This window comes from Salmo salar, chromosome 01 (assembly GCF_965601325.2).
Source record: "Salmo salar chromosome 01, fSalSal1, whole genome shotgun sequence".
Classification (NCBI taxonomy): domain Eukaryota; kingdom Metazoa; phylum Chordata; class Actinopteri; order Salmoniformes; family Salmonidae; genus Salmo; species Salmo salar.
Genome location: NC_138291.1, coordinates 6,927,501 through 6,948,125, shown reverse-complemented (window position 1 = coordinate 6,948,125; position 20,625 = coordinate 6,927,501). Strand labels below are relative to the sequence as shown.

Genomic DNA, 20,625 nt, shown 5'->3' with positions numbered 1-20,625 from the left:
AAGGCAGTTAACCCACCGTTCCCCTGAACAAGGAAGTTAACCCACCGTTCCCCTGAACAAGGCAGTTAACCCACCGTTCCCCTGAACAAGGCAGTTAACCCACCGTTCCCCTGAACAAGGCAGTTAACCCACTGTTCCCCTGAACAAGGCAGTTAACCCACTGTTCCCCTGAACAAGGCAGTTAACCCACTGTTCCCCTGAACAAGGCAGTTAACCCACTGTTCCTAGGCCGTCATTGAAAATAAGAATTTGTTCTTAACTGACTTGCGTAGTTAAATAAAGGTTTAATAAAAAAGAAATGAACAGGCCTTTTTTGTGACCTTTATTTTGGTGACTTTGATTGTATTGCATCAGTACTTGACCCAGAGTTGAACCTCTTCTCAAATGTTTTCCATTGTATTGTAGATAAACATGCTCCCTTTAAAAAAACAGAGAATTAAAAATAGGTCTTGCTGTTGGTTCAGTCCAAAGCTATCTGATATCATACACAACAGAGATGCTGCCAGGGCCAAAACTAGATTCAAAGACTCGGGCCCAGACTGGCAGTCTTTCAGGCGATTGAGAAATGTGTAAAAACTAGTTAAAAAAGCTACACCAGATTATTATGTTAATACACTATCTGAATGTACAGGGAACCCAGCTAAATTTTGGAAAGCTGTTATGTCACTGAATGGTTGTGTCTCTTCTTCTCTCCCCCAATAAATTAATTTTGACTCTGGCCCTATTACTGACAAAATTGATATCATTAATGCATTTAATCCCCATTTGATCTCTGCAGGCTTTACATTTGAATGTATTTCAAAGCCAGCTCTTGAAAAGAGTAGTTTGTTGATGGTGAAAATCTATTGAATGACACTGAAAATTATGATCAGGAGTTTTCTTTTCCGAAAATCACTGCTAAAGAAGTCGCTTTGCTAACATTAGACAACAACAAATCCACAGTGGCTGATCATTGGGAGCCTAGTCTGCTTAAGCGTGCAGCACCCCTTATTGCAGGCTCAGTAGACCACATTTTTTAAATTTAACATTGTTATCAGGAAGTATTCCAAAAGCATGGAAATCTGCATATGTGCTGCCACTCCATAAGATACTAAATGATCTTGTACAACTATCACCCCATTTCAAGACGACCTTGTTCAGCTGAGATTCATGAATCCTTGGTTAATGTACAACTTTCTTCCTTTTTATCTGATAATTGTAATATAATATAAACCAATCAGAGTATAGGCCTGGGCAGAGTACTACCACAGAAATCACGCTAGTTGTTTAATGATCTTGTCAAGGCCTTGAACGCTAAAAGGGAGCTGTGCTGCCTTTTTTGTATTGACCTGTCAAAGGCGTTACGACACTGTTGATCATTCTGTTTTGCTGAAGAAGTTAGTTTCATAATTATCTTAGCGACAGAACTACGGCCTTCTTGACAGATGGTGTTTAAATATGAACTTCTTGAGATTCTAAAAGGTGTTCCTCAGGGTTCTATTTTGGGTCCATTATTGTTCACATTGTATATTAATGACATAGGAAACACTGTTAATACTTGTAACATTCATCTCTATGCAGATGACACAGTCTTGTATTTCTGTGCCACCTTAGTGCAGCAGGCCATTCATGAACTTCAGCATGACTTTGATTCAATTCAGAAATCACTTACAGATCTTAAATGAGTGGTAAATACGAGTAAAACCAAGCTCATGCTGTTCTCTCGGTCACGAAATGTTGACCCTGGGGACCTGCATAATTGAGCTTGTTTCTCAATATAAGTACCTGGGTGTCTGGATTGATGACAAGTTGTCCTTCGTAACGCATGAAAATCTGACTTAGAAGCTAAGATTGTTTTTTTATATCGAAATAAATAATTGAAAATAGGAACAATATTGTTCAAACAACACATCTCCCTGTATTGCATTTTGGTGATATTGTTTACATGCATGCGGCAACCTCTGTTTTAAAACCCTTGGAAGCAGTCTACCATTCAGCTATACGTTTTATCACAGGGTGACAACTTTAGGACTCATCATTGTAGTCTGTATAAAATGTGGGATGGACTTCTCGGTCTGTAAGAAGAAAGCTGCTTTCTCTTTCATTTATTTACAAAGCAATCTGACAGAAAATCCCTTCATATGTAACTTCATTAATTAAATTAAGAATCATAAGTTACCAAACCCATTTTCAGGAATGGATAACACTAGAGATTCCTTAAGTCTCCACAGATTTGGGAAAATCTGCGTTTTGTTTGTTTTACCCCTAATCTGCAGAGTTGACTGCAGTTAGATGTGCTGGTGCCACTCAGGAAGTTTACATTAATGATTGAGGACCTCTATGTAGTTGAATGTGATTGTTTTTATTAAATATGTTTATTTTGTTATTGTGTGCTGAATTATATTGTTTTATACACATACATGTATGTTTTATTATTCTAATTGTATTGTAATGTGGATCCATAATGAATACAAATTCATATGTCTCGTGTCTGAGCCGTTAAATTGCGACTCCACTTTGTCCCTGTACTGTCGTTTTGCCTCTGATTTCCTTATGGAGGTCACAGCTGGTCTGTTTTGTACACGTCCATGTTCCCAGTCACCTTGCCTTGGTTAAATGAGGTGGTTCGCGCTTTTCAGTTTTAGGAAAATCTGTATTTAGTTTTTTTGCCCCTAATTTGTGAAACAATCCGCAGAGTTGACTGCAGTTAGATGTGCTGGTGTCACTCAGGAAGTTTACATTAATGATTGAGGACCTCTATGTAGTTGAATGGGACTGCTTTTATTAAATATGTTTATTTTGTTATTGTGTGCTGAATTCTACTGTTTTATACACATGTATGTTTTATTATTCTGTTTTTATTGCAATGTGTACAGGGCTCTCTTGTAAAATAGACGTTTTATCTCAATGTGACTCCCTGTTTAAATAAAGGTTAAATATATATATTTTTTAAATAACTTCAGGGCAGCAATGTCGAGAGTTGTAGCAAAACGTTTTCAGTTCTTCCTGATATCTTTAAAAAAAAAGCATTGGTAGACAGTATTATCTACACATATTTAATAGCTCATGTTATAGACAGAAGCATGCTACATGGAAGACCAATCCGAACTCATCTCTCGGCATGTCCAGCCCATCCATTATCTCAGCCAATCATGGCTAGCGGGAAGGTTCCTGTATTTTTCCTTGGCTAAACCAACTAGGTTCGTTATTTAACAATTGTATTCATATTTACAGATGGCGTACACATTTGATATTAAGGCACATGAAAGGTCACATGTTCCAGAAGGCATTTCTCATTTATCCAGAAGGTATTTCTGACCCCACACCCCCCCCCTACCAATTATTATTTATTTTTTTATAAAATAAAAACCGTTCAAATGCCTCTCCTGTGAAGTAGTGATGTGCGACATAAGCCTAGTGTCCTGAAACGAGTCCCATATATAAACAGACCATACATGTCTCAGTTTTTGTTGTCTTGGAAAGCTGTGAATCCTATTATATGATACATTATCAGTACTTGTTGCATTTACAACTGGTCTGTCCTGTCATCAACTGATGTCAACCAGTGTATTGATGTGGATCGACTGTATTGTTTCAGTGGAATGTTGCCATATTGTCAGTTAATTCGAAATATGTATGGAATTATTCCTCTAAAACTGTCTGGCTAGCTAGCTAACAAACATACAGTGTAGATAAATTCTTCAAATTCATTATTTTACACAATATCTCATCACAGCACTGGCTGGCCATGGTTGACCAACTCCCTGACCAAAATGGCTGACCTTTATACCATCATAAGAAGGTTCATGACCATTCTAGTATTCTAACTCCTAATTCTATAGAGTATAGAGGGTTGCCAGTTGACATACGATGCCCCCATGTTGGAAGACCACCATATCAATTATTTAGACAACAGTGCTGCATGATACCAGTGGCTAAAACTAGTTGATTCATCACCACGGTCCAATTTCTGTGCAGTATTTGGCTGTTCTAACAAGGCAGGAAAGACAACAGGATTTAAAAAAAATGTTTTACAGATTACCCGCAATCATAAAACCTCAAGAAGATAAGACTCAAGAAATGTCAGAAAAGCGAAGAAACCTTATTGACTGTCACTGGTAAGTTTGATCGATGTCGAGTTTAGTTGTTATGCTAACGAGGTTTAGTTTAGTTGTTATGCTAACCATGTTTAGTTGTTATGCTAACCAGGTTTAGTTTAGCTGTTATGCTAACCAGGTTTAGTTTAGCTGTTATGCTAACCAGGTTTAGTTTAGCTGTTATGCTAACCAGGTTTAGTTTAGTTGTTATGCTAACCAGGTTTAGTTTAGTTGTTATGCTAATCAGGTTTAGTTGTTATGCTAATCAGGTTTAGATGTTATGCTAACCATGTTTAGTTTAGCTGTTATGCTAACCAGGTTTAGTTTAGTTGTTATGCTAACCAGGTTTAGTTTAGTTGTTATGCTAACCAGGTTTAGTTTAGTTGTTATGCTAACCAGGTTTAGTTTAGCTGTTAAGCTAATGTAACCGATGTGAAATGGCTAGCTAGTTAGCGGTGGTGCGCGCTAATTGCGTTTCAATCGGGTGACGTCACTCGCTCTGAGACTTTGAAGTAGTTGTTCCCCTTGCTCTGCAAGGGCCGTGGCTTTTGTGGAGCGATGGGTAACGATGCTTCGAGGGTGGCTGTTGTTGATGTGTGCAGAGGGTCCCTGGTTCGAGCCCAGGTAGGGGCGAGGAGAGGGACGGAAGCTGTACTGTTACACTAACCAGGTTTAGTTTAGCTGTTATGCTAACCAGGTGTTAACAACAACACTAAGTTAGCCAACATTAGCTAGCTAGATAGTTTATAGTCTAGCTGTTAGCATGTGTCGCCTGAGTTAAGTTTATACCAAAGGATTGCATGCATCTATCATCGCATTTTAATACTAATGTAAACCTACTATTCCAAATGTAGATTGGATTGTGATAATTTAGACTATTAATGAGTGCACAGTGGCAGAGGCCTATAGGTTATATCACAGATGTTTCTTTGCATGGGAAACATTGTGGCCTTTGATAAATATTTCATGTGATTCTACTACACTTCTTACGAATGGAGACATTAGGAGAATCTTTTTTTAACACGATGGGTAGCCTAGGCCTACCCTGCTGACACTGACAACAGATCTATAACAACGACTTTGTCGTAAATGCAACCATGTAATCTAGGACTATGAAAAGGGGTCATAGCTAGAAAGGATCCAAATTAACGTCAAATGTTATTTTTTGGGGGCATTTTAGCTAACCCTAACCCAATGACAATTTGTTGAGGACTTTATTGATAAGAGGTGGGAAAAAAGTGATGTCCTTGAGCTGTTCTTGTCTATTAATGTTCTGTATTACGTCATGTTTCATGTTTTGTGTGGACCCCAGGAAGAGTAGCTGCTGCTTTCACAATAGCTAATTGGGATACCTAATAAAATACCCTCAGAAATGTATGGACAATACAGCGTAGGACAAAGGCCTCAATGGGATAGGACAACCTCCTGTGTTGACTATTGGTTGTTCCAGCCCAACAATAGATTTCATCTTTATATGACACTAAAACACCTGAATGAATTTAGAGTCCTGATGCTATAGGTGACCTGAAGATGTGATATTCTAACAGCAGGTGTGCTTCTCATTTGTTTATGTAGTGTGTAGGTTCACCAGCTGACCTATATCAAGAAACCCATGTCAACTGGATTCCCACTGTGAAGATGAGCAATGCTGCAGCAGCATCAGATTCCCACTGTGAAGATTAGCAATGCTGCAGCAGCATCAGATTCCCACTGTGAAGATTAGCAATGCTGCAGCAGCATCAGATTCCCACTGTGAAGATAAGCAATGCTGCAGCAGCATCAGATTCCCACTGTGAAGATGAACAATGCTGCAGCAGCATCAGATTCCCCCTGTGAATATTAGCAATGCTGCAGCAGCATCAGATTCCCCCTGTGAATATTAGCAATGCTGCAGCAGCATCAGATTCCCACTGTGGAGATAAGCAATGCTGCAGCAGCATCAGATTCCCACTGTGAAGATGAACAATGCTGCAGCAGCATCAGATTCCCCCTGTAAAGATGAGCAATGCTGCAGCAGCATCAAATTCCCCCTGTGAATATTAGCAATGCTACAGCAGCATCAGATTCCCACTGTGAAGATTAGCAATGCTACAGCAGCATCAGATTCTACTTCTACTACTTTGTCCTTTTCCAGATATGACAGGAGACATCCCTCGTTATAAAACCTGGTTGCTATATGCTGTGGATATGAAAGGAGACATCCCTCGTGGTTGCTATATGCTGTGGATATGAAAGGAGACATCCCTCATGGTTGTTATATGCTGTTGATATGAAAGGAGACATCCCTCATGGTTGTTATATGCTGTGGATATGAAAGGAGACATCCCTCATGGTTATATGCTGTGGATATGAAAGGAGACATCCCTCATGGTTGCTATATGCTGTGGATATGAAAGGAGACATCCCTCATGGTTGCTATATGCTGTGGATATGAAAGGAGACATCCCTCATGGTTGTTATATGCTGTGGATATGAAAGGAGACATCCCTCATGGTTATATGCTGTGGTGGGGCTCCCCGGTTGCGGGATATGAAAGGAGACATCCCCGGGGCTGGGGGGGCATCCCCGGTTATATGCTGTGGATATGAAAGGAGACATCCCTCGTGGTTGCTATATGCTGTGGATATGAAAGGAGACATCCCTCATGGTTGCTATATGCTGTGGATATGAAAGGAGACACCCCATGGGCGGGGGGGCCCCTCATGGTTGATATGCTGTGGTGGGAGCTCCCCATGGGCAAGCGGGAGGGAGACATCCCTCATGGTTGCTATATGCTGTGGATATGAAAGGAGACATCCCTCGTGGTTGTTATATGCTGTTGATATGAAAGGAGACATCCCTCATGGTTGCTATATGCTGTGGATATGAAAGGAGACATCCCTCATGGTTATATGCTGTGGATATGAAAGGAGACATCCCTCATGGTTATATGCTGTGGATATGAAAGGAGACATCCCTCATTGTTATATGCTGTGGATATGAAAGGAGACATCCCTCATGGTTATATGCTGTGGATATGAAAGGAGACATCCCTCATGGTTGTTATATGCTGTGGATATGAAAGGAGACATCCCTCGTGGTTGCTATATGCTGTGGATATGAAAGGAGACATCCCTCATGGTTATATGCTGTGGATATGAAAGGAGACATCCCTCATTGTTATATGCTGTGGATATGAAAGGAGACATCCCTCATGGTTATATGCTGTGGATATGAAAGGAGACATCCCTCGTGGTTGCTATATGCTGTGGATATGAAAGGAGACATCCCTCATGGTTATATGCTGTGGATATGAAAGGAGACATCCCTCATTGTTATATGCTGTGGATATGAAAGGAGACATCCCTCATGGTTATATGCTGTGGATATGAAAGGAGACATCCCTCATGGTTATATGCTGTGGATATGAAAGGAGACATCCCTCGTTATAAAACATGGTTGTTATATACTGTGGATATGAAAGGAGACATCCCTCATGGTTGCTATATGCTGTGGATATGAAAGGAGACATCCCTCATGGTTGCTATATGCTGTGGATATGAAAGGAGACATCCCTCATGGTTGCTATATGCTGTGGATATGAAAGGAGACATCCCTCATGGTGGTTATATGCTGTGGATATGAAAGGAGACATCCCTCATGGTTGCTATATGCTGTGGATATGAAAGGAGACATCCCTCATGGTTATATGCTGTGGATATGAAAGGAGACATCCCTCATGGTTGCTATATGCTGTGGATATGAAAGGAGACATCCCTCATGGTTATATGCTGTGGATATGAAAGGAGACATCCCTCATGGTTGCTATATGCTGTGGATATGAAAGGAGACATCCCTCATGGTTGCTATATGCTGTGGATATGAAAGGAGACATCCCTCATGGTTGTTATATGCTGTTGATATGAAAGGAGACATCCCTCATGGTTGTTATATGCTGTGGATATGAAAGGAGACATCCCTCATGGTTGTTATATGCTGTGGATATGAAAGGAGACATCCCTCATGGTTATATGCTGTGGATATGAAAGGGGACATCCCTCATGGTTGCTATATGCTGTGGATATGAAAGGAGACATCCCTCATGGTTGTTATATGCTGTGGATATGAAAGGAGACATCCCTCATGGTTATATGCTGTGGATATGAAAGGGGACATCCCTCATGGTTGCTATATGCTGTGGATATGAAAGGAGACATCCCTCATGGTTGCTATATGCTGTGGATATGAAAGGAGACATCCCTCGTGGTTGCTATATGCTGTGGATATGAAAGGAGACATCCCTCATGGTTGTTATATGCTGTGGATATGAAAGGAGACATCCCTCATGGTTGCTATATGCTGTGGATATGAAAGGGGACATCCCTCATGGTTGCTATATGCTGTGCTTTTGGTCAATCTAAATGATTCTGTTGTGCCATTTGAGTAGAGAGCACCTTCACCTTGTCGTCATGACAAAAGTATAGCCTTCAAACGTATGAATAAAATATTGTTTATGATATTGTAAACATGCTGTACTTCAATAGGCTATTTTGTTGTATGGGTGAAATTAAAAGTATTTTGTGTGTCATCTCTGCTTTGCCTTTCCCCGTTGTCCGTCATTGTAAAATAAGAATTTGTTCTTAACTTACTTGCCTAGTTAAGTAAAACGTTTAAAAAATAAATAAAATAAAATGTATTTATTTTAGCCTACCTATTCTTTCTTTCTTTCTTTTACAATTTCAACACATTTAGAATAGACAGTGTAATTGTCATGGTAGTCAAACCATCTTCATTATCACAGTGGCACCTCCAAGAGCCACTCAGACCTGCTGGGAGAAAAGTATCTGGCATTGAACTTGATGGTTAAGGTTGTCCGTACACTCAGTGACCATTTTATTAGGTGTATATACTCATCTAGTACAGGGTTGGACCCTGCTTTGTCTCCAGAACAGCCTGAATTCTGGCATTCATAGCGTTCAATCGTTACTCAATTGGTATCAAGGGGACCTAATGTGTGCCAGGAAAACATTCCCCACACCAGTACAGCACCTCCACCAGCCTGTACTGTTGACACCGGGCAGGATGGGGTCATGGACTCATACTGCTGACACTAAAATCCTGACTCAGCCATCAGCATGACGCACCAGGAACCGTGATTTGTCGGACTAGGCAATGTTTTTCCACTCCTCAATTGTCCAGTGTTGTTGATCGCCTGCCCACTGTCCGGGTGGCTGGTCTCAGACGATGTGGAGGTCCTGGGCTGGCGTGGTTACACGTGGTCTGCGGTTGTGAGGCCGGTTGGACGTACTGACAAATTCTCTAAAATGACGTTGGAGGTGGCTTATGAGAAAAGAACATTAAATTCTCTGGCAACAGGTCTGGTGGACATTCCTTGAGGAATCTGTGGCATGGTGTTGTGTGACAAAACTGGACATTTTAGAGTGGCTTTTTATTGTTCCCAGCACAAGGTGCACCTGTGTAATGATCATGCTGTTTAATCATCTTGTTGATATGCCACACCTGTCAGGTGGATTGATTATCTTGGCAAAGGAGAAATGCTCACTAACAGGGATGTAAACAAATGTATGCACAACATTTGAGAGAAATGCGTATGGATAATTTCTGGGATCTTTTATTTCAGCTCATGAAACATGGGACTTTACATGTTGTAACGACGGTCATCAGGAATGGACCAAGGCGCAGCGGGTTGAGTGCTCATAATTTACTTTTTAATGAAAACACTTATACAAACAAAACAAAACGATGGACGACGAATACAGACTTGAAAGGCAAACAACAGCAATTCAAGTGACAACCTCCCACAAATTACAAACACAAACACACCCTAATATATAGGACTCTCAATTAAAGGCAACTAGACAACACCTGCCTTCAATTGAGAGTCCACACCCCAATTAACTAAACATAGAAAACAGACTAACTAGAAAGAACATAGACTAACAGAGCAGTGACCAAAAAACCCCGGAATACAGAAATCCACCCCGAACCACATAAACCAAATACCCTCTGCCACGTCCTGACCAGCCTACACTAATAAAATAACCCTCATATTGGTCAGAACGTGACATTACCCCCCCCCCCCCCCCCCCCCCCAAATGTGCAGACCCCGGATGCACCTCACACACAAAAAAAAACCCAACAACAAATAACCCCCAAAGCACTAATGAATCCCCAAAAGTACATGGGAGGGAAGGGACGGTGTTCCTGCAACACCCCCCCCCCCCCCCCAACCCCAATACTCCCCCCTCAGGAGGTGGCTCAGGAGCCGGACGCAGACCCCACTCCAACCCTGGCTCACTCCCCTCATAAACTGTCTCTACAGTGATGTCCCTCTCTGTCGACCCCGGACTGTAGGGTGACTCTAGGAGCTCTGGACTGTAGGGTGACTCTAGGAGCTCTGGACTGTAGGAAGACTCTAGGAGCTCTGGACTGTAGGAAGACTCTAGGAGCTCTGGACTGTAGGAAGACTCTAGGAGCTCTGGACTGTAGGAAGACTCTAGGAGCTCTGGACTGTAGGAAGACTCTAGGAGCTCTGGACTGTAGGAAGACTCTAGGAGCTCTGGACTGTAGGAAGACTCTAGGAGCTCTGGACTGTAGGAAGACTCTAGGAGCTCTGGACTGTAGGAAGACTCTAGGAGCTCTGGACTGTAGGAAGACTCTAGGAGCTCTGGACTGTAGGAAGACTCTAGGAGCTCTGGACTGTAGGGTGACTCTAGGAGCTCTGGACTGTAGGAAGACTCTAGGAGCTCTGGACTGTAGGAAGACTCTAGGAGCTCTGGACTGTAGGAAGACTCTAGGAGCTCTGGACTGTAGGAAGACTCTAGGAGCTCTGGACTGTAGGAAGACTCTAGGAGCTCTGGACTGTAGGAAGACTCACTTGGTTCTGGACTGTAGCCAGACTCACTCGGCTCTGAACAGTGGGCCGTCTCACCTGGTTCCAAACAGTGGGCCGTCTCTCTCCGGGGCACTGTCGCCGGAAGCTCTGGACGAGGCACTGTTGCCGGAAGTTCTGGACGAGGCACTGTTGCCAGTAGGCCTGGTGCGTGGGGCTGGCTTAGGACATGCCAGACTAAGGACACGCACCACATGGCTAGTACGAGGAACATGGACAGGACGTGCTGGACTGGGCTGATGCACTGAAGCCTGGTGCGTGGTGCTGGTAATGGAGGTACCATACTGGAAACACACACCTTAGGGCTAGTGCGTGGAACGGGAACAGGACGTACTGGACTGGGCTGACGCACTGGAAGCCTGGTGCGTGGTGCTGGTACTGGATATGCCAGCCTGGAAACACACACCTTAGGGCTAGTGCGTGGAGCGGGAACAGGACGTACTGGACTGGGCTGACGCACTGGAAGCCTGGTGCGTGGTGCTGGTACTGGATATGCCAGCCTGGAAACACACACCTTAGGGCTAGTGCGTGGAGCGGGAACAGGACGTACTGGACTGGGCTGACGCACTGGAAGCCTGGTGCGTGGTGCTGGTACTGGATATGCCAGACTGGAAACACACACCTTAGGGCTAGTGCGTGGAGCGGGAACAGGATATATTGGACCGTGAAGGCGCACTGGCGGTCTCGAGCGCAGTACTGGCTCCACCCTTCCTGGGTGGATGCCCGCTTTCCTCTGACAAATGCGGGGCGCAGGTACTGCGCACACCGGCCTGTGAATACTAGGCCTCAATGCCGTGCACCTCACTCCAACGCACGGGACCTGACTAATACTAGGCTGCCCCCAATAAGCACGGGGATTTGGCTTGCGGCTCAATCCTGGCCCTGCCAAACTACCCGTGTGCCCCCCCCCAAAAAAAAATATTGGGGCTGCCTCTCCGGCTTAATAGCCAGTCGTGTTCCCCTGTAGCGTTCCCGGTCTTCGCTCCATTTTTCCCATGGGCCCTCTCCGGCCATAATCTGTTCCCATGTCCATTTCTCCCGTTGGTCCAACTCAAATTCCCTTTGCTCCACTAAGTCCACCTGTTGCTCCTTCCTCCGCTGCTTGATCCGGATTTGGTGGGAGGTTCTGTAACGACGGTCGTCAGGAATGGACCAAGGCGCAGCGGGTTGAGTGCTCATAATTAACTTTTTAATGAAAACACTTATTCAAACAAAACAAAACGATGGACGACGAATACAGACTTGAAAGGCAAACAGCAATTCAAGTGACAACCTCCCACAAATTACAAACACAAACACACCCTAATATATAGGACTCTCAATTAAAGGCAACTAGACAACACCTGCCTTCAATTGAGAGTCCAAACCCCAATTAACTAAACATAGAAAACAGACTAACTAGAAAGAACATAGACTAACAGAGCAGTGACCAAAAAACCCCGGAATACATAAATCCACTACCCTCTACATAAAACACCACCCCGAACCACATAAACTAAATACCCTCTGCCACGTCCTGACCAGCCTACACTAATAAAATAACCCTCATACTGGTCAGAACGTGACACATGTTGCGTTTATATTTTTGTTCAATATAGATTACAAGGGTTGAATTTGCGCTAAACAATTTCATGTCAGCACAAGGCATCTACAAAATCTAGTTGAATGATTAGCCTCATAATTCAGTGGCAAGAAAAAGTATGTGAACCCTTTGGAATTACCTGGATTTCTGCATAAATTGGTCATAGAATTTGATCTGATCTTCATCTAAGTCACAACAAGACAAAAACAGTCTGCTTAAACTAATAACATACAAACAATTATACGTGTCCATGTCTTTATTGAACACACCGTGTAAACATTCACAGTGCAGGGTGGGAAAAGTATGTGAACCCTTGGATTTAATAACTGGTTGACCCTCCTTTGGCAGCAATAACCTCAACCAAATGTTTTCTGTAGTGGCAGATCAGACCTGTAACAGTCAGGAGGAATTTTGGACCGTTCATCTTTACAAAACTGTTGCATCCTAAAATGCTGGATTATTTTACTGAAGACTCCGGAGCGTACTTATAATAAATGGATCAGATTTATTTAAATGTTCTCCTGAACACATTACAGTTGACTACTCTCTACAGTGTCTTCAGCCCAACTCTCCAATACATCATTGAACTTTTACCCGCCCTTGCATCTCGTAATCCAATCACTTCAATGCAAGAACGGAAGCCCCGTTTGTCATTTGTTAATTAAAATAACTCTATATCCTGTATACAAATCCCATTAGCTATTTGCATCCCTTTTACATCTAAACTCGTTAATACATTTCTCAATACACCACAAAAACTGTTTCAGTTCAGCAATATTCTCAGGTCGTCTGGTGTGAACTTCTCTCTTGAAGTCATGCCACAGCATCTCAATCAGGTTGAGGTCAGGACTCTGACTGGGCCACTCCAGAAGGTGTATATTCTTCTGTTGAAGCCATTCTGTTGTTGATTTACTTCCTGTGTTTTGGGTCATTGTCCTGTTGCATCACCCAACTTCTGTTGAGCTTCAATTTGCGAACAGATAGCCTAATATTCTCCTGCAAAAATTCATTTTTCTGTCAGTGATAGCAAGCTGTCCAGGCCCTGAGAACGCAAAGCAGCCCCAAACCATGATGCTCCCTCCTCCATACTTTACAGTTGGGATGAGGTTTTGATGTTTGTGCCATTTTTTCTCCACACAGTGTGGTGTGTTCCAAACAACTCAACTGTAGTTTCATGTCCACAGAATATTTTGCCAATAGCACTGTGGAACATCCAGGTGCACTTTTGCAAACTTCAGTCATGCAGCAATGTTTTTTCTGGACAGCAGTGGCTTCTTCCATGGTGTCCTTGCATGAACACCATTCTTGTTTAGGGTTTTACGTATTGTAGACTCGCCAACAGAGATGTTAGCATGTTCCAGAGATTTCTGTAAGTCTTTAGCTGACACTCTAGGATTCTTCTTAACCTCATTGAGCGTTCTGCGCTGTGCTCTTGCAGTCATCTTTGCAGGACGGCCACTCCTAGGGAGAGTAGCAACAGTACTGAACTTTCTCCATTTATAGACAATTTGTCTTAACGTGGACTGATGTACATCAAGGCTTTTAGAAATACTTGTGTAACCTTTTCCAGCTTTATGCAAGTCAACAATTCTTAATCTTAGGTCATCTGAGATCTTTTTTTTTTCAAAGAATGGTTCAAATCAGGCAATGCTTCTTGTGAATAGCAAACTCAAATTTTGTGAGTGTTTTTTTATAGGGCAAGGCAGCTCTAACCAACATTTCCAATCTCGTTTCATTGATTGGACTCCAGGTTAGCTGATTCCTGACTCCAATTAGCTTTTGGAGAAGTCATTAGCCTAGGGGTTCACATACTTTTTCCAACATACACTGTGAAGGTTTAGATGATGTATTCAGTATAGGAAAGAAAAATAAAATAATTTGTGTGTTATTAGTTTAAGCACACCGTGTTTGTCTATTGTTGTGACTCCTCCTTTGGCCGCCTTTCCTTCCAGTTCTCTACTGCCAATGACTGGAACAAATTGCAAAGAAAATATACAGTGCCTTGCGAAAGTATTCGGCCCCCTTGAACTTTGACCTTTTGCCACATTTCAGGCTTCAAACATAAAGATATAAAACTGTAATTTTTTGTGAAGAATCAACAACAAGTGGGACACAATTATGAAGTGGAACGAAATTGATTGGATATTTCAAACTTTTTTAACAAATAAAAAATTGAAAAATTGGCCGTGCAAAATTATTCAGCCCCTTTACTTTCAGTGCAGCAAACTCTCCAGAAGTTCAGTGAGGATCTCTGAATGATCCAATGTTGACCTAAATGACTAATGATGATAAATAGAATCCACCTGTGTGTAATCAAGTCTCCGTATAAATCCACCTGCTCTGTGATAGTCTCAGAGGTCCGTTTAAAGCGCAGAGAGCATCATGAAGAACAAGGAACACACCAGGCAGGTCCGAGATACTGTTGTGGAGAAGTTTAAAGCTGTATTTGGATACAAAAAGATTTCCCAAGCTTTAAACATCCCAAGGAGCACTGTGCAAGCGATAATATTGAAATGGAAGGAGTATCAGACCACTGCAAATCTACGAAGACCCGGCCGTCCCTCTAAACTTTCAGCTCATACAAGGAGAAGACTGATCAGAGATGCAGCCAAGAGGCCCATGATCACTCTGGATGAACTGCAGAGATCTACAGCTCAGGTGGGAGACTCTGTCCATAGGACAACAATCAGTCGTATACTGCACAAATCTGGCCTTTATGGAAGAGTGGCAAGAAGAAAGCCATTTCTTAAAGATATCCATAAAAAGTGTTGTTTAAAGTTTGCCACTAGCCACCTGGGAGACACACCAAACATGTGGAAGAAGGTGCTCTGGTCAGATGAAACCAAAATCGAACTTTTTGCCAACAATGCAAAACGTTATGTTTGGCGTAAAAGCAACACAGCTCATCACCCTGAACACACCATCCCCACTGTCAAACATGGTGGTGGCAGCATCATGGTTTGGGCCTGCTTTTCTTCAGCAGGGGCAGGGAAGATGGTTAAAATTGATGGGAAGATGGATGGAGCCAAATACAGGACCATTCTGGAAGAAAACCTGATGGAGTCTGCAAAAGACCTGAGACTGGGACGGAGATTTGTCTTCCAACAAGACAATGATCCAAAACATAAAGCAAAATCTACAATGGAATGGTTCACAAATAAACATATCCAGGTGTTAGAATGGCCAAGTCAAAGTCCAGACCTGAATCCAATCGAGAATCTGTGGAAAGAACTGAAAACTGCTGTTCACAAACGCTCTCCATCCAACCTCACTGAGCTCGAGCTGTTTTGCAAGGAGGAATGGCCAAAAATTTCAGTCTCTCGATGTGCAAAACTGATAGAGACATACCCCAAGCGACTTACAGCTGTAATCGCAGCAAAAGGTGGCGCTACAAAGTATTAACTTAAGGGGGCTGAATAATTTTGCACGCCCAATTTTTCCGTTTTTTATTTGTTAAAAAAGTTGGAAATATCCAATCAATTTCGTTCCACTTCATGATTGTGTCCCACTTGTTGTTGATTCTTCACAAAAAATTACAGTTTTATATCTTTATGTTTGAAGCCTGAAATGTGGCAAAAGGTCGAAAAGTTCAAGGGGGCCGAATACTTTCGCAAGGCACTGTATATATATTTTTTAAATCACTGAAGCTGGAGACTCATATCTCCCTCACTATTGTTAACCATCAGCTGTCAGAGCAGATTACAGATCACTGCACCTCTACATAGCCCATCTGTAAATAGCCCACCCAACTACCTCATGCCCATGTTATTTATTTTTTTGCTCCTTTGCACCCCAGTATCTCTACTTGCACATTCATCTTCTGCACATCTATCACTCCAGTGTTAATGCTAAATTGTAATTATTTTGCCACTATGGCCTATTTATTGCCTTACCTCCCTAATCTTACTATATTTGCACACACTGTGTGTGTATGTATGTATGTATGTATGTATATATATATATATTTTTTTTTTTTTCTCTATTGTGTTACTGACTGTACATTTCTTTATCCCATTTGTAAATCTTTTTTTGTTGCACTGCTTTATCTTTGCCTGGTCGCAGTTGTAAATGAGAACTTGTTCTCAACTGGCCTACCTGGTTAAATAAAGGTGGATACAAATGAAAAAACAAACATACCTGATTCAACTCGTCAACTAATCATCAGGCCCTCGATGAGTTCAATCAGGTATGTTTGTTCTGAGCTACAACAACAACAACGTGTGTTGTTGGGGGTACTGGAGGACTCGAGTTGGGAACCACTACTGTAGACCTATGGCTGCATTAGTGTTGCATACCATTATCAGCTGCAAAATGGGTTCACATGGATCACATCCTGAAAAAAAAAAAGTGACAATCAAAAACTAATTGGAGAGCTTAAGACTGAACAAAAAGGTCATGTTTCTTTTGAGAATATAACATAGGGATTAGTTGAAACACTTCACTTCAAAGAATCAACAGTTTCATATAATTTCAAAGTGTACAAGTATGCTAACTCATACAGCATGTTAGATGTCTTAGTAATAAGTAGGATATTATTACTAAAGTATCATTTCAGATTAATAAAAAAAAAGTCAATACCAGTGGTGGCCAACCATTGCTCCACTGATCACTGATCTACTGGAGGAGCAGACTTTTGTTCCAGCCCAGCATGTCATAAGCATCGTTGTAGGTAGTGGACCAAACTGCAGCGGTATGTGAATCATCTTCTTGTTTAATTGAAAGAAAAAAAAACACTGAACAAAAGAACGACGAAAACAGTCCTGTAAGGTACACTGACTATACACGGCGACAACCACCCACAAAACACAAGCTGAAAACCCCTACTTAAATATGGCCTCCAATTAGAGACAACGAAGAACAGCTGCCTCCAATTGAAGGCCAAACCAAAACCCTGAACATAGAAATAGAACAACTAGATAACCACATAGAAATAGATGACATAGTCAGGACGTGACACAGCAATAGAACACTTGATTATTAACTCATTATGTTTGATCAGTTGAATCAGGTGTTTTAGTGCTGGGCTGGAACAGAACCCTGCACACCCAGCAGGGTTGCCCTGCTCCACTTGTAATAGGTTTATAAATTATTTGTGACTTTTAAACTGTATTTTTATGTTGTTTACAACATTTGCTAACATAGGTACACCTATAATCCATGGTATACAAGGATGTACTGTTATTCTCTTCGGACATTTATTAGGACCTCTTCATCTGCCGACAGGGTTTCACAGCTCTCTGTATCCGAGGACAGAAAACATCACAAAAAAACAGTCTGTATTATTCTGTATTCACTTCCTTGAATAGGTTCTCCCACTGCCTCCATTTTCTGGGTCTTTAGAAAAAAACGAAATAATGAGCTTCCTGAAGTTTCCTGTGGTAGCAAAACAAAGCCATGTGGATGACTGGAGGACTTCCACCAGACTGAGAGTCTGGTCTTCCAACATGGCGCCTGGAATGTTTGCTAGGTGATTTGTGATGCAACTGCAAGCCCTCTATACCAGTATACCATAAACAGTGTTTTTTTTATGGATATGATGCAAACTACACCAGGGAAACATTAGGTTAATGTTAAGGACTCATTAGGTTAACACCAGGGGAAAATTAGGTTCATGTTAGGGACTCATTAGGTTAACATTAGGGACTCATTAGGTTAACGTTTCAAACTGCGAGGCATAAAGCCAGTGGCCTTAATGTAACGGCTCTCGTTGGCGGTAGGAAGAGTAGACCAAAGGGCACCGTGGAAAGTGTTCATTAGTCCTTTATTCCCAAAACACTTAAAACAAAATACCGAAAGGCGAAAACGAAAGCGCACAGTTCTGTCAGGCACGGATACTAAACAGAAAACAAGATCCCACAAAACCCAAAAGGAAAATGACAACTTTTATATATGATCCCCAATCAGAGACAACGATAGACAGCTGCCTCTGATTGGGAACCACACTCGGCCAAAAACAAAGAAATAGAAAACATAGACTTTCCCACCCGAGTCACACCCTGACCTAACCAAACATAGAGAAATAATAAGGCTCTCTAAGGTCAGTGCGTGATACTTAAGATGGTCTCCTCCTCTTGTCCTCTCTCCACTAATCACCATTTTGTTATTGATGCCACTTTTGTTATCGATGCCCTTCTCTTCTCTCTCTCCCAGATATCCCACTGTACATGGTTCCAGGGCTGTCTTTACAGTACTGTGTTTATGTCATTGACATCTCTCTCCCAGGTGGTGAGGGATCAGATATCCCACTGTACAGGCTACAGGGCTGTCTTTACAGTACTGTGTTTATGTCATTGACATCTCTCTCCCCTTCTTCGATCCCTCTCTCTCCCAGGTGGTGAGGGATCAGATATCTCACTGTACGGTGAAGCTGCGTCAGACAACAGGCCTGATGGAATACTGTCTGGAGGTCATCAAAGAGAACGACCCCAGCGGATTCCTACAGGTCAGTAGAGAACGACCCCAGCGGGTTCCTACAGGTCAGTAGAGAACGACCCCAGCGGGTTCCTACAGGTCAGTGAGAACGACCCCAGAGGATTCCTACAGGTCAGTAGAGAACGACCCCAGCGGGTTCCTCCAGGTCAGTAGAGAACGACCCCAGAGGATTCCTCCAGGTCAGTAGAGAACGACCCCAGAGGATTCCTACAGGTCAGTAGAGGTCAGTAGAGGGCAGTAGAGGGCATTAGAGGTCATTAGAGGGCAGTAGAGGTCAGTAGAGGTCAGTAGAGGTCAGTAGAGGTCAGTAGAGGGCAGTAGAGGGCATTAGAGGGCATTAGAGGTCATTAGAGGGCAGTAGAGGTCAGTAGAGATCAGTAGAGGGCAGTAGAGGTCAGTAGAGGTCAGTAGAGGGCAGTAGAGGTCAGTGATGCAGATTCCTACAGGTCAGTAGAGGTCAGTAGAGGTCAGTGATGCAGATTCCTACAGGTCAGTAGAACTCAGTAGAGGTCAGTAGAGGTCAGTAGAGGTCAGTAGAGGTCATTAGAGGGCAGTAGAGGGCAGTAGAGGTCAGTAGAGGGCAGTAGAGGTCAGTAGAGGTCAGTAGAGGTCAGTAGAGGTCAGTAGAGGGCAGTAGAGGTCAGTAGAGGTCAGTAGAGATCAGTAGAGGGCAGTAGAGATCAGTAGAGGGCAGTAGAGGGTCAGTAGAGGGCAGTAGTCCACTGAGACAAGAGCACAGAGGATCCCACAGGCAGAGGATGATGCTGCGAGTGCATAGACCAGTCGAGAGCACAGAAATTTGGTAGAGAAAGCAGAGGATGTGTGTCCCGCTAGCGGACAAGACAAACTTGAGAGCTTGCAGGTATGACTTTGGGCGAGCAAAACAGAATTGCCACAGATCAAAAAAAGAAAAATATCTGAATCAAAAAATATAGAACCGTAAGCAAAGGAACATGGTTGAAATGTGTAGAACATTCACATTAAAGCATCAAATTGTCCACCAATAATAATCACATGTCTTTGTCAAGTGTTCATTCTTGGGTTCTCCCGAGTGGCGCAGTGACATGTGACTAGTTTGTTTTTAGAAATATATTCAAGACTTCAACTTAGTTTATCCACTGACCACCGCAACATTTGAGTTAACTTGCTCATATATCAAGCAAAACATTACAAGACCATTTGTGGAAAAGTAAAAAGAGGGATTCTTTGGTTGTATTTTTTTTTTTTTTTTTTTAAATGATCGAACAGTGAAACTAAAATGTATTGGTAGCTAGCTGGTGGGACTTTCATTTTAATTTGGTGAACAAGCTGAAGCTGGGTTTCCCAAGTCGTTCGTTCGGTGCTAACTGCTCATAACGGCGGGTTACGAGCTAGCTGAACAGACGGCTCGGTAGAGCGTCTGTGTGACGTCACGCACTCAAGAAGGCTCAACTCATCATCCAACGAGCTCTATGTCGAGACTCATGATTATCCACTAGATAACACAGCCACAAAGTCAAAATTAGCTGTATCGTAAAACTTAATGAAAACAAAAATAGGTTATACTCTTAGAAAAAGAGGGTTCCAAAAGGGTTCTTTGGCTCTCCCCATTGGATAACCTTTTGTTGTTCCCAGATAGAACCATTTTTGGTTCCAGGTAGAAC

General features: G+C 42.5%; 1 protein-coding gene across 4 annotated transcripts in view; it reads left to right on the top strand.

Moving 5' to 3' along the window:
- trim9 (tripartite motif containing 9) overlaps positions 1 to 20,625 on the top strand; it is a 164,105-nt gene that overhangs the window by 121,190 nt on the left and 22,290 nt on the right. For all 4 annotated transcript variants that reach the window (XM_045709969.2, XM_045709925.2, XM_045709911.2 and 1 more), the window contains one exon: positions 18,882 to 18,992. In XM_045709969.2, the coding sequence (XP_045565925.1) occupies positions 18,882 to 18,992 (111 nt within the window). The remainder of the gene's footprint in view (positions 1 to 18,881; positions 18,993 to 20,625) is intronic.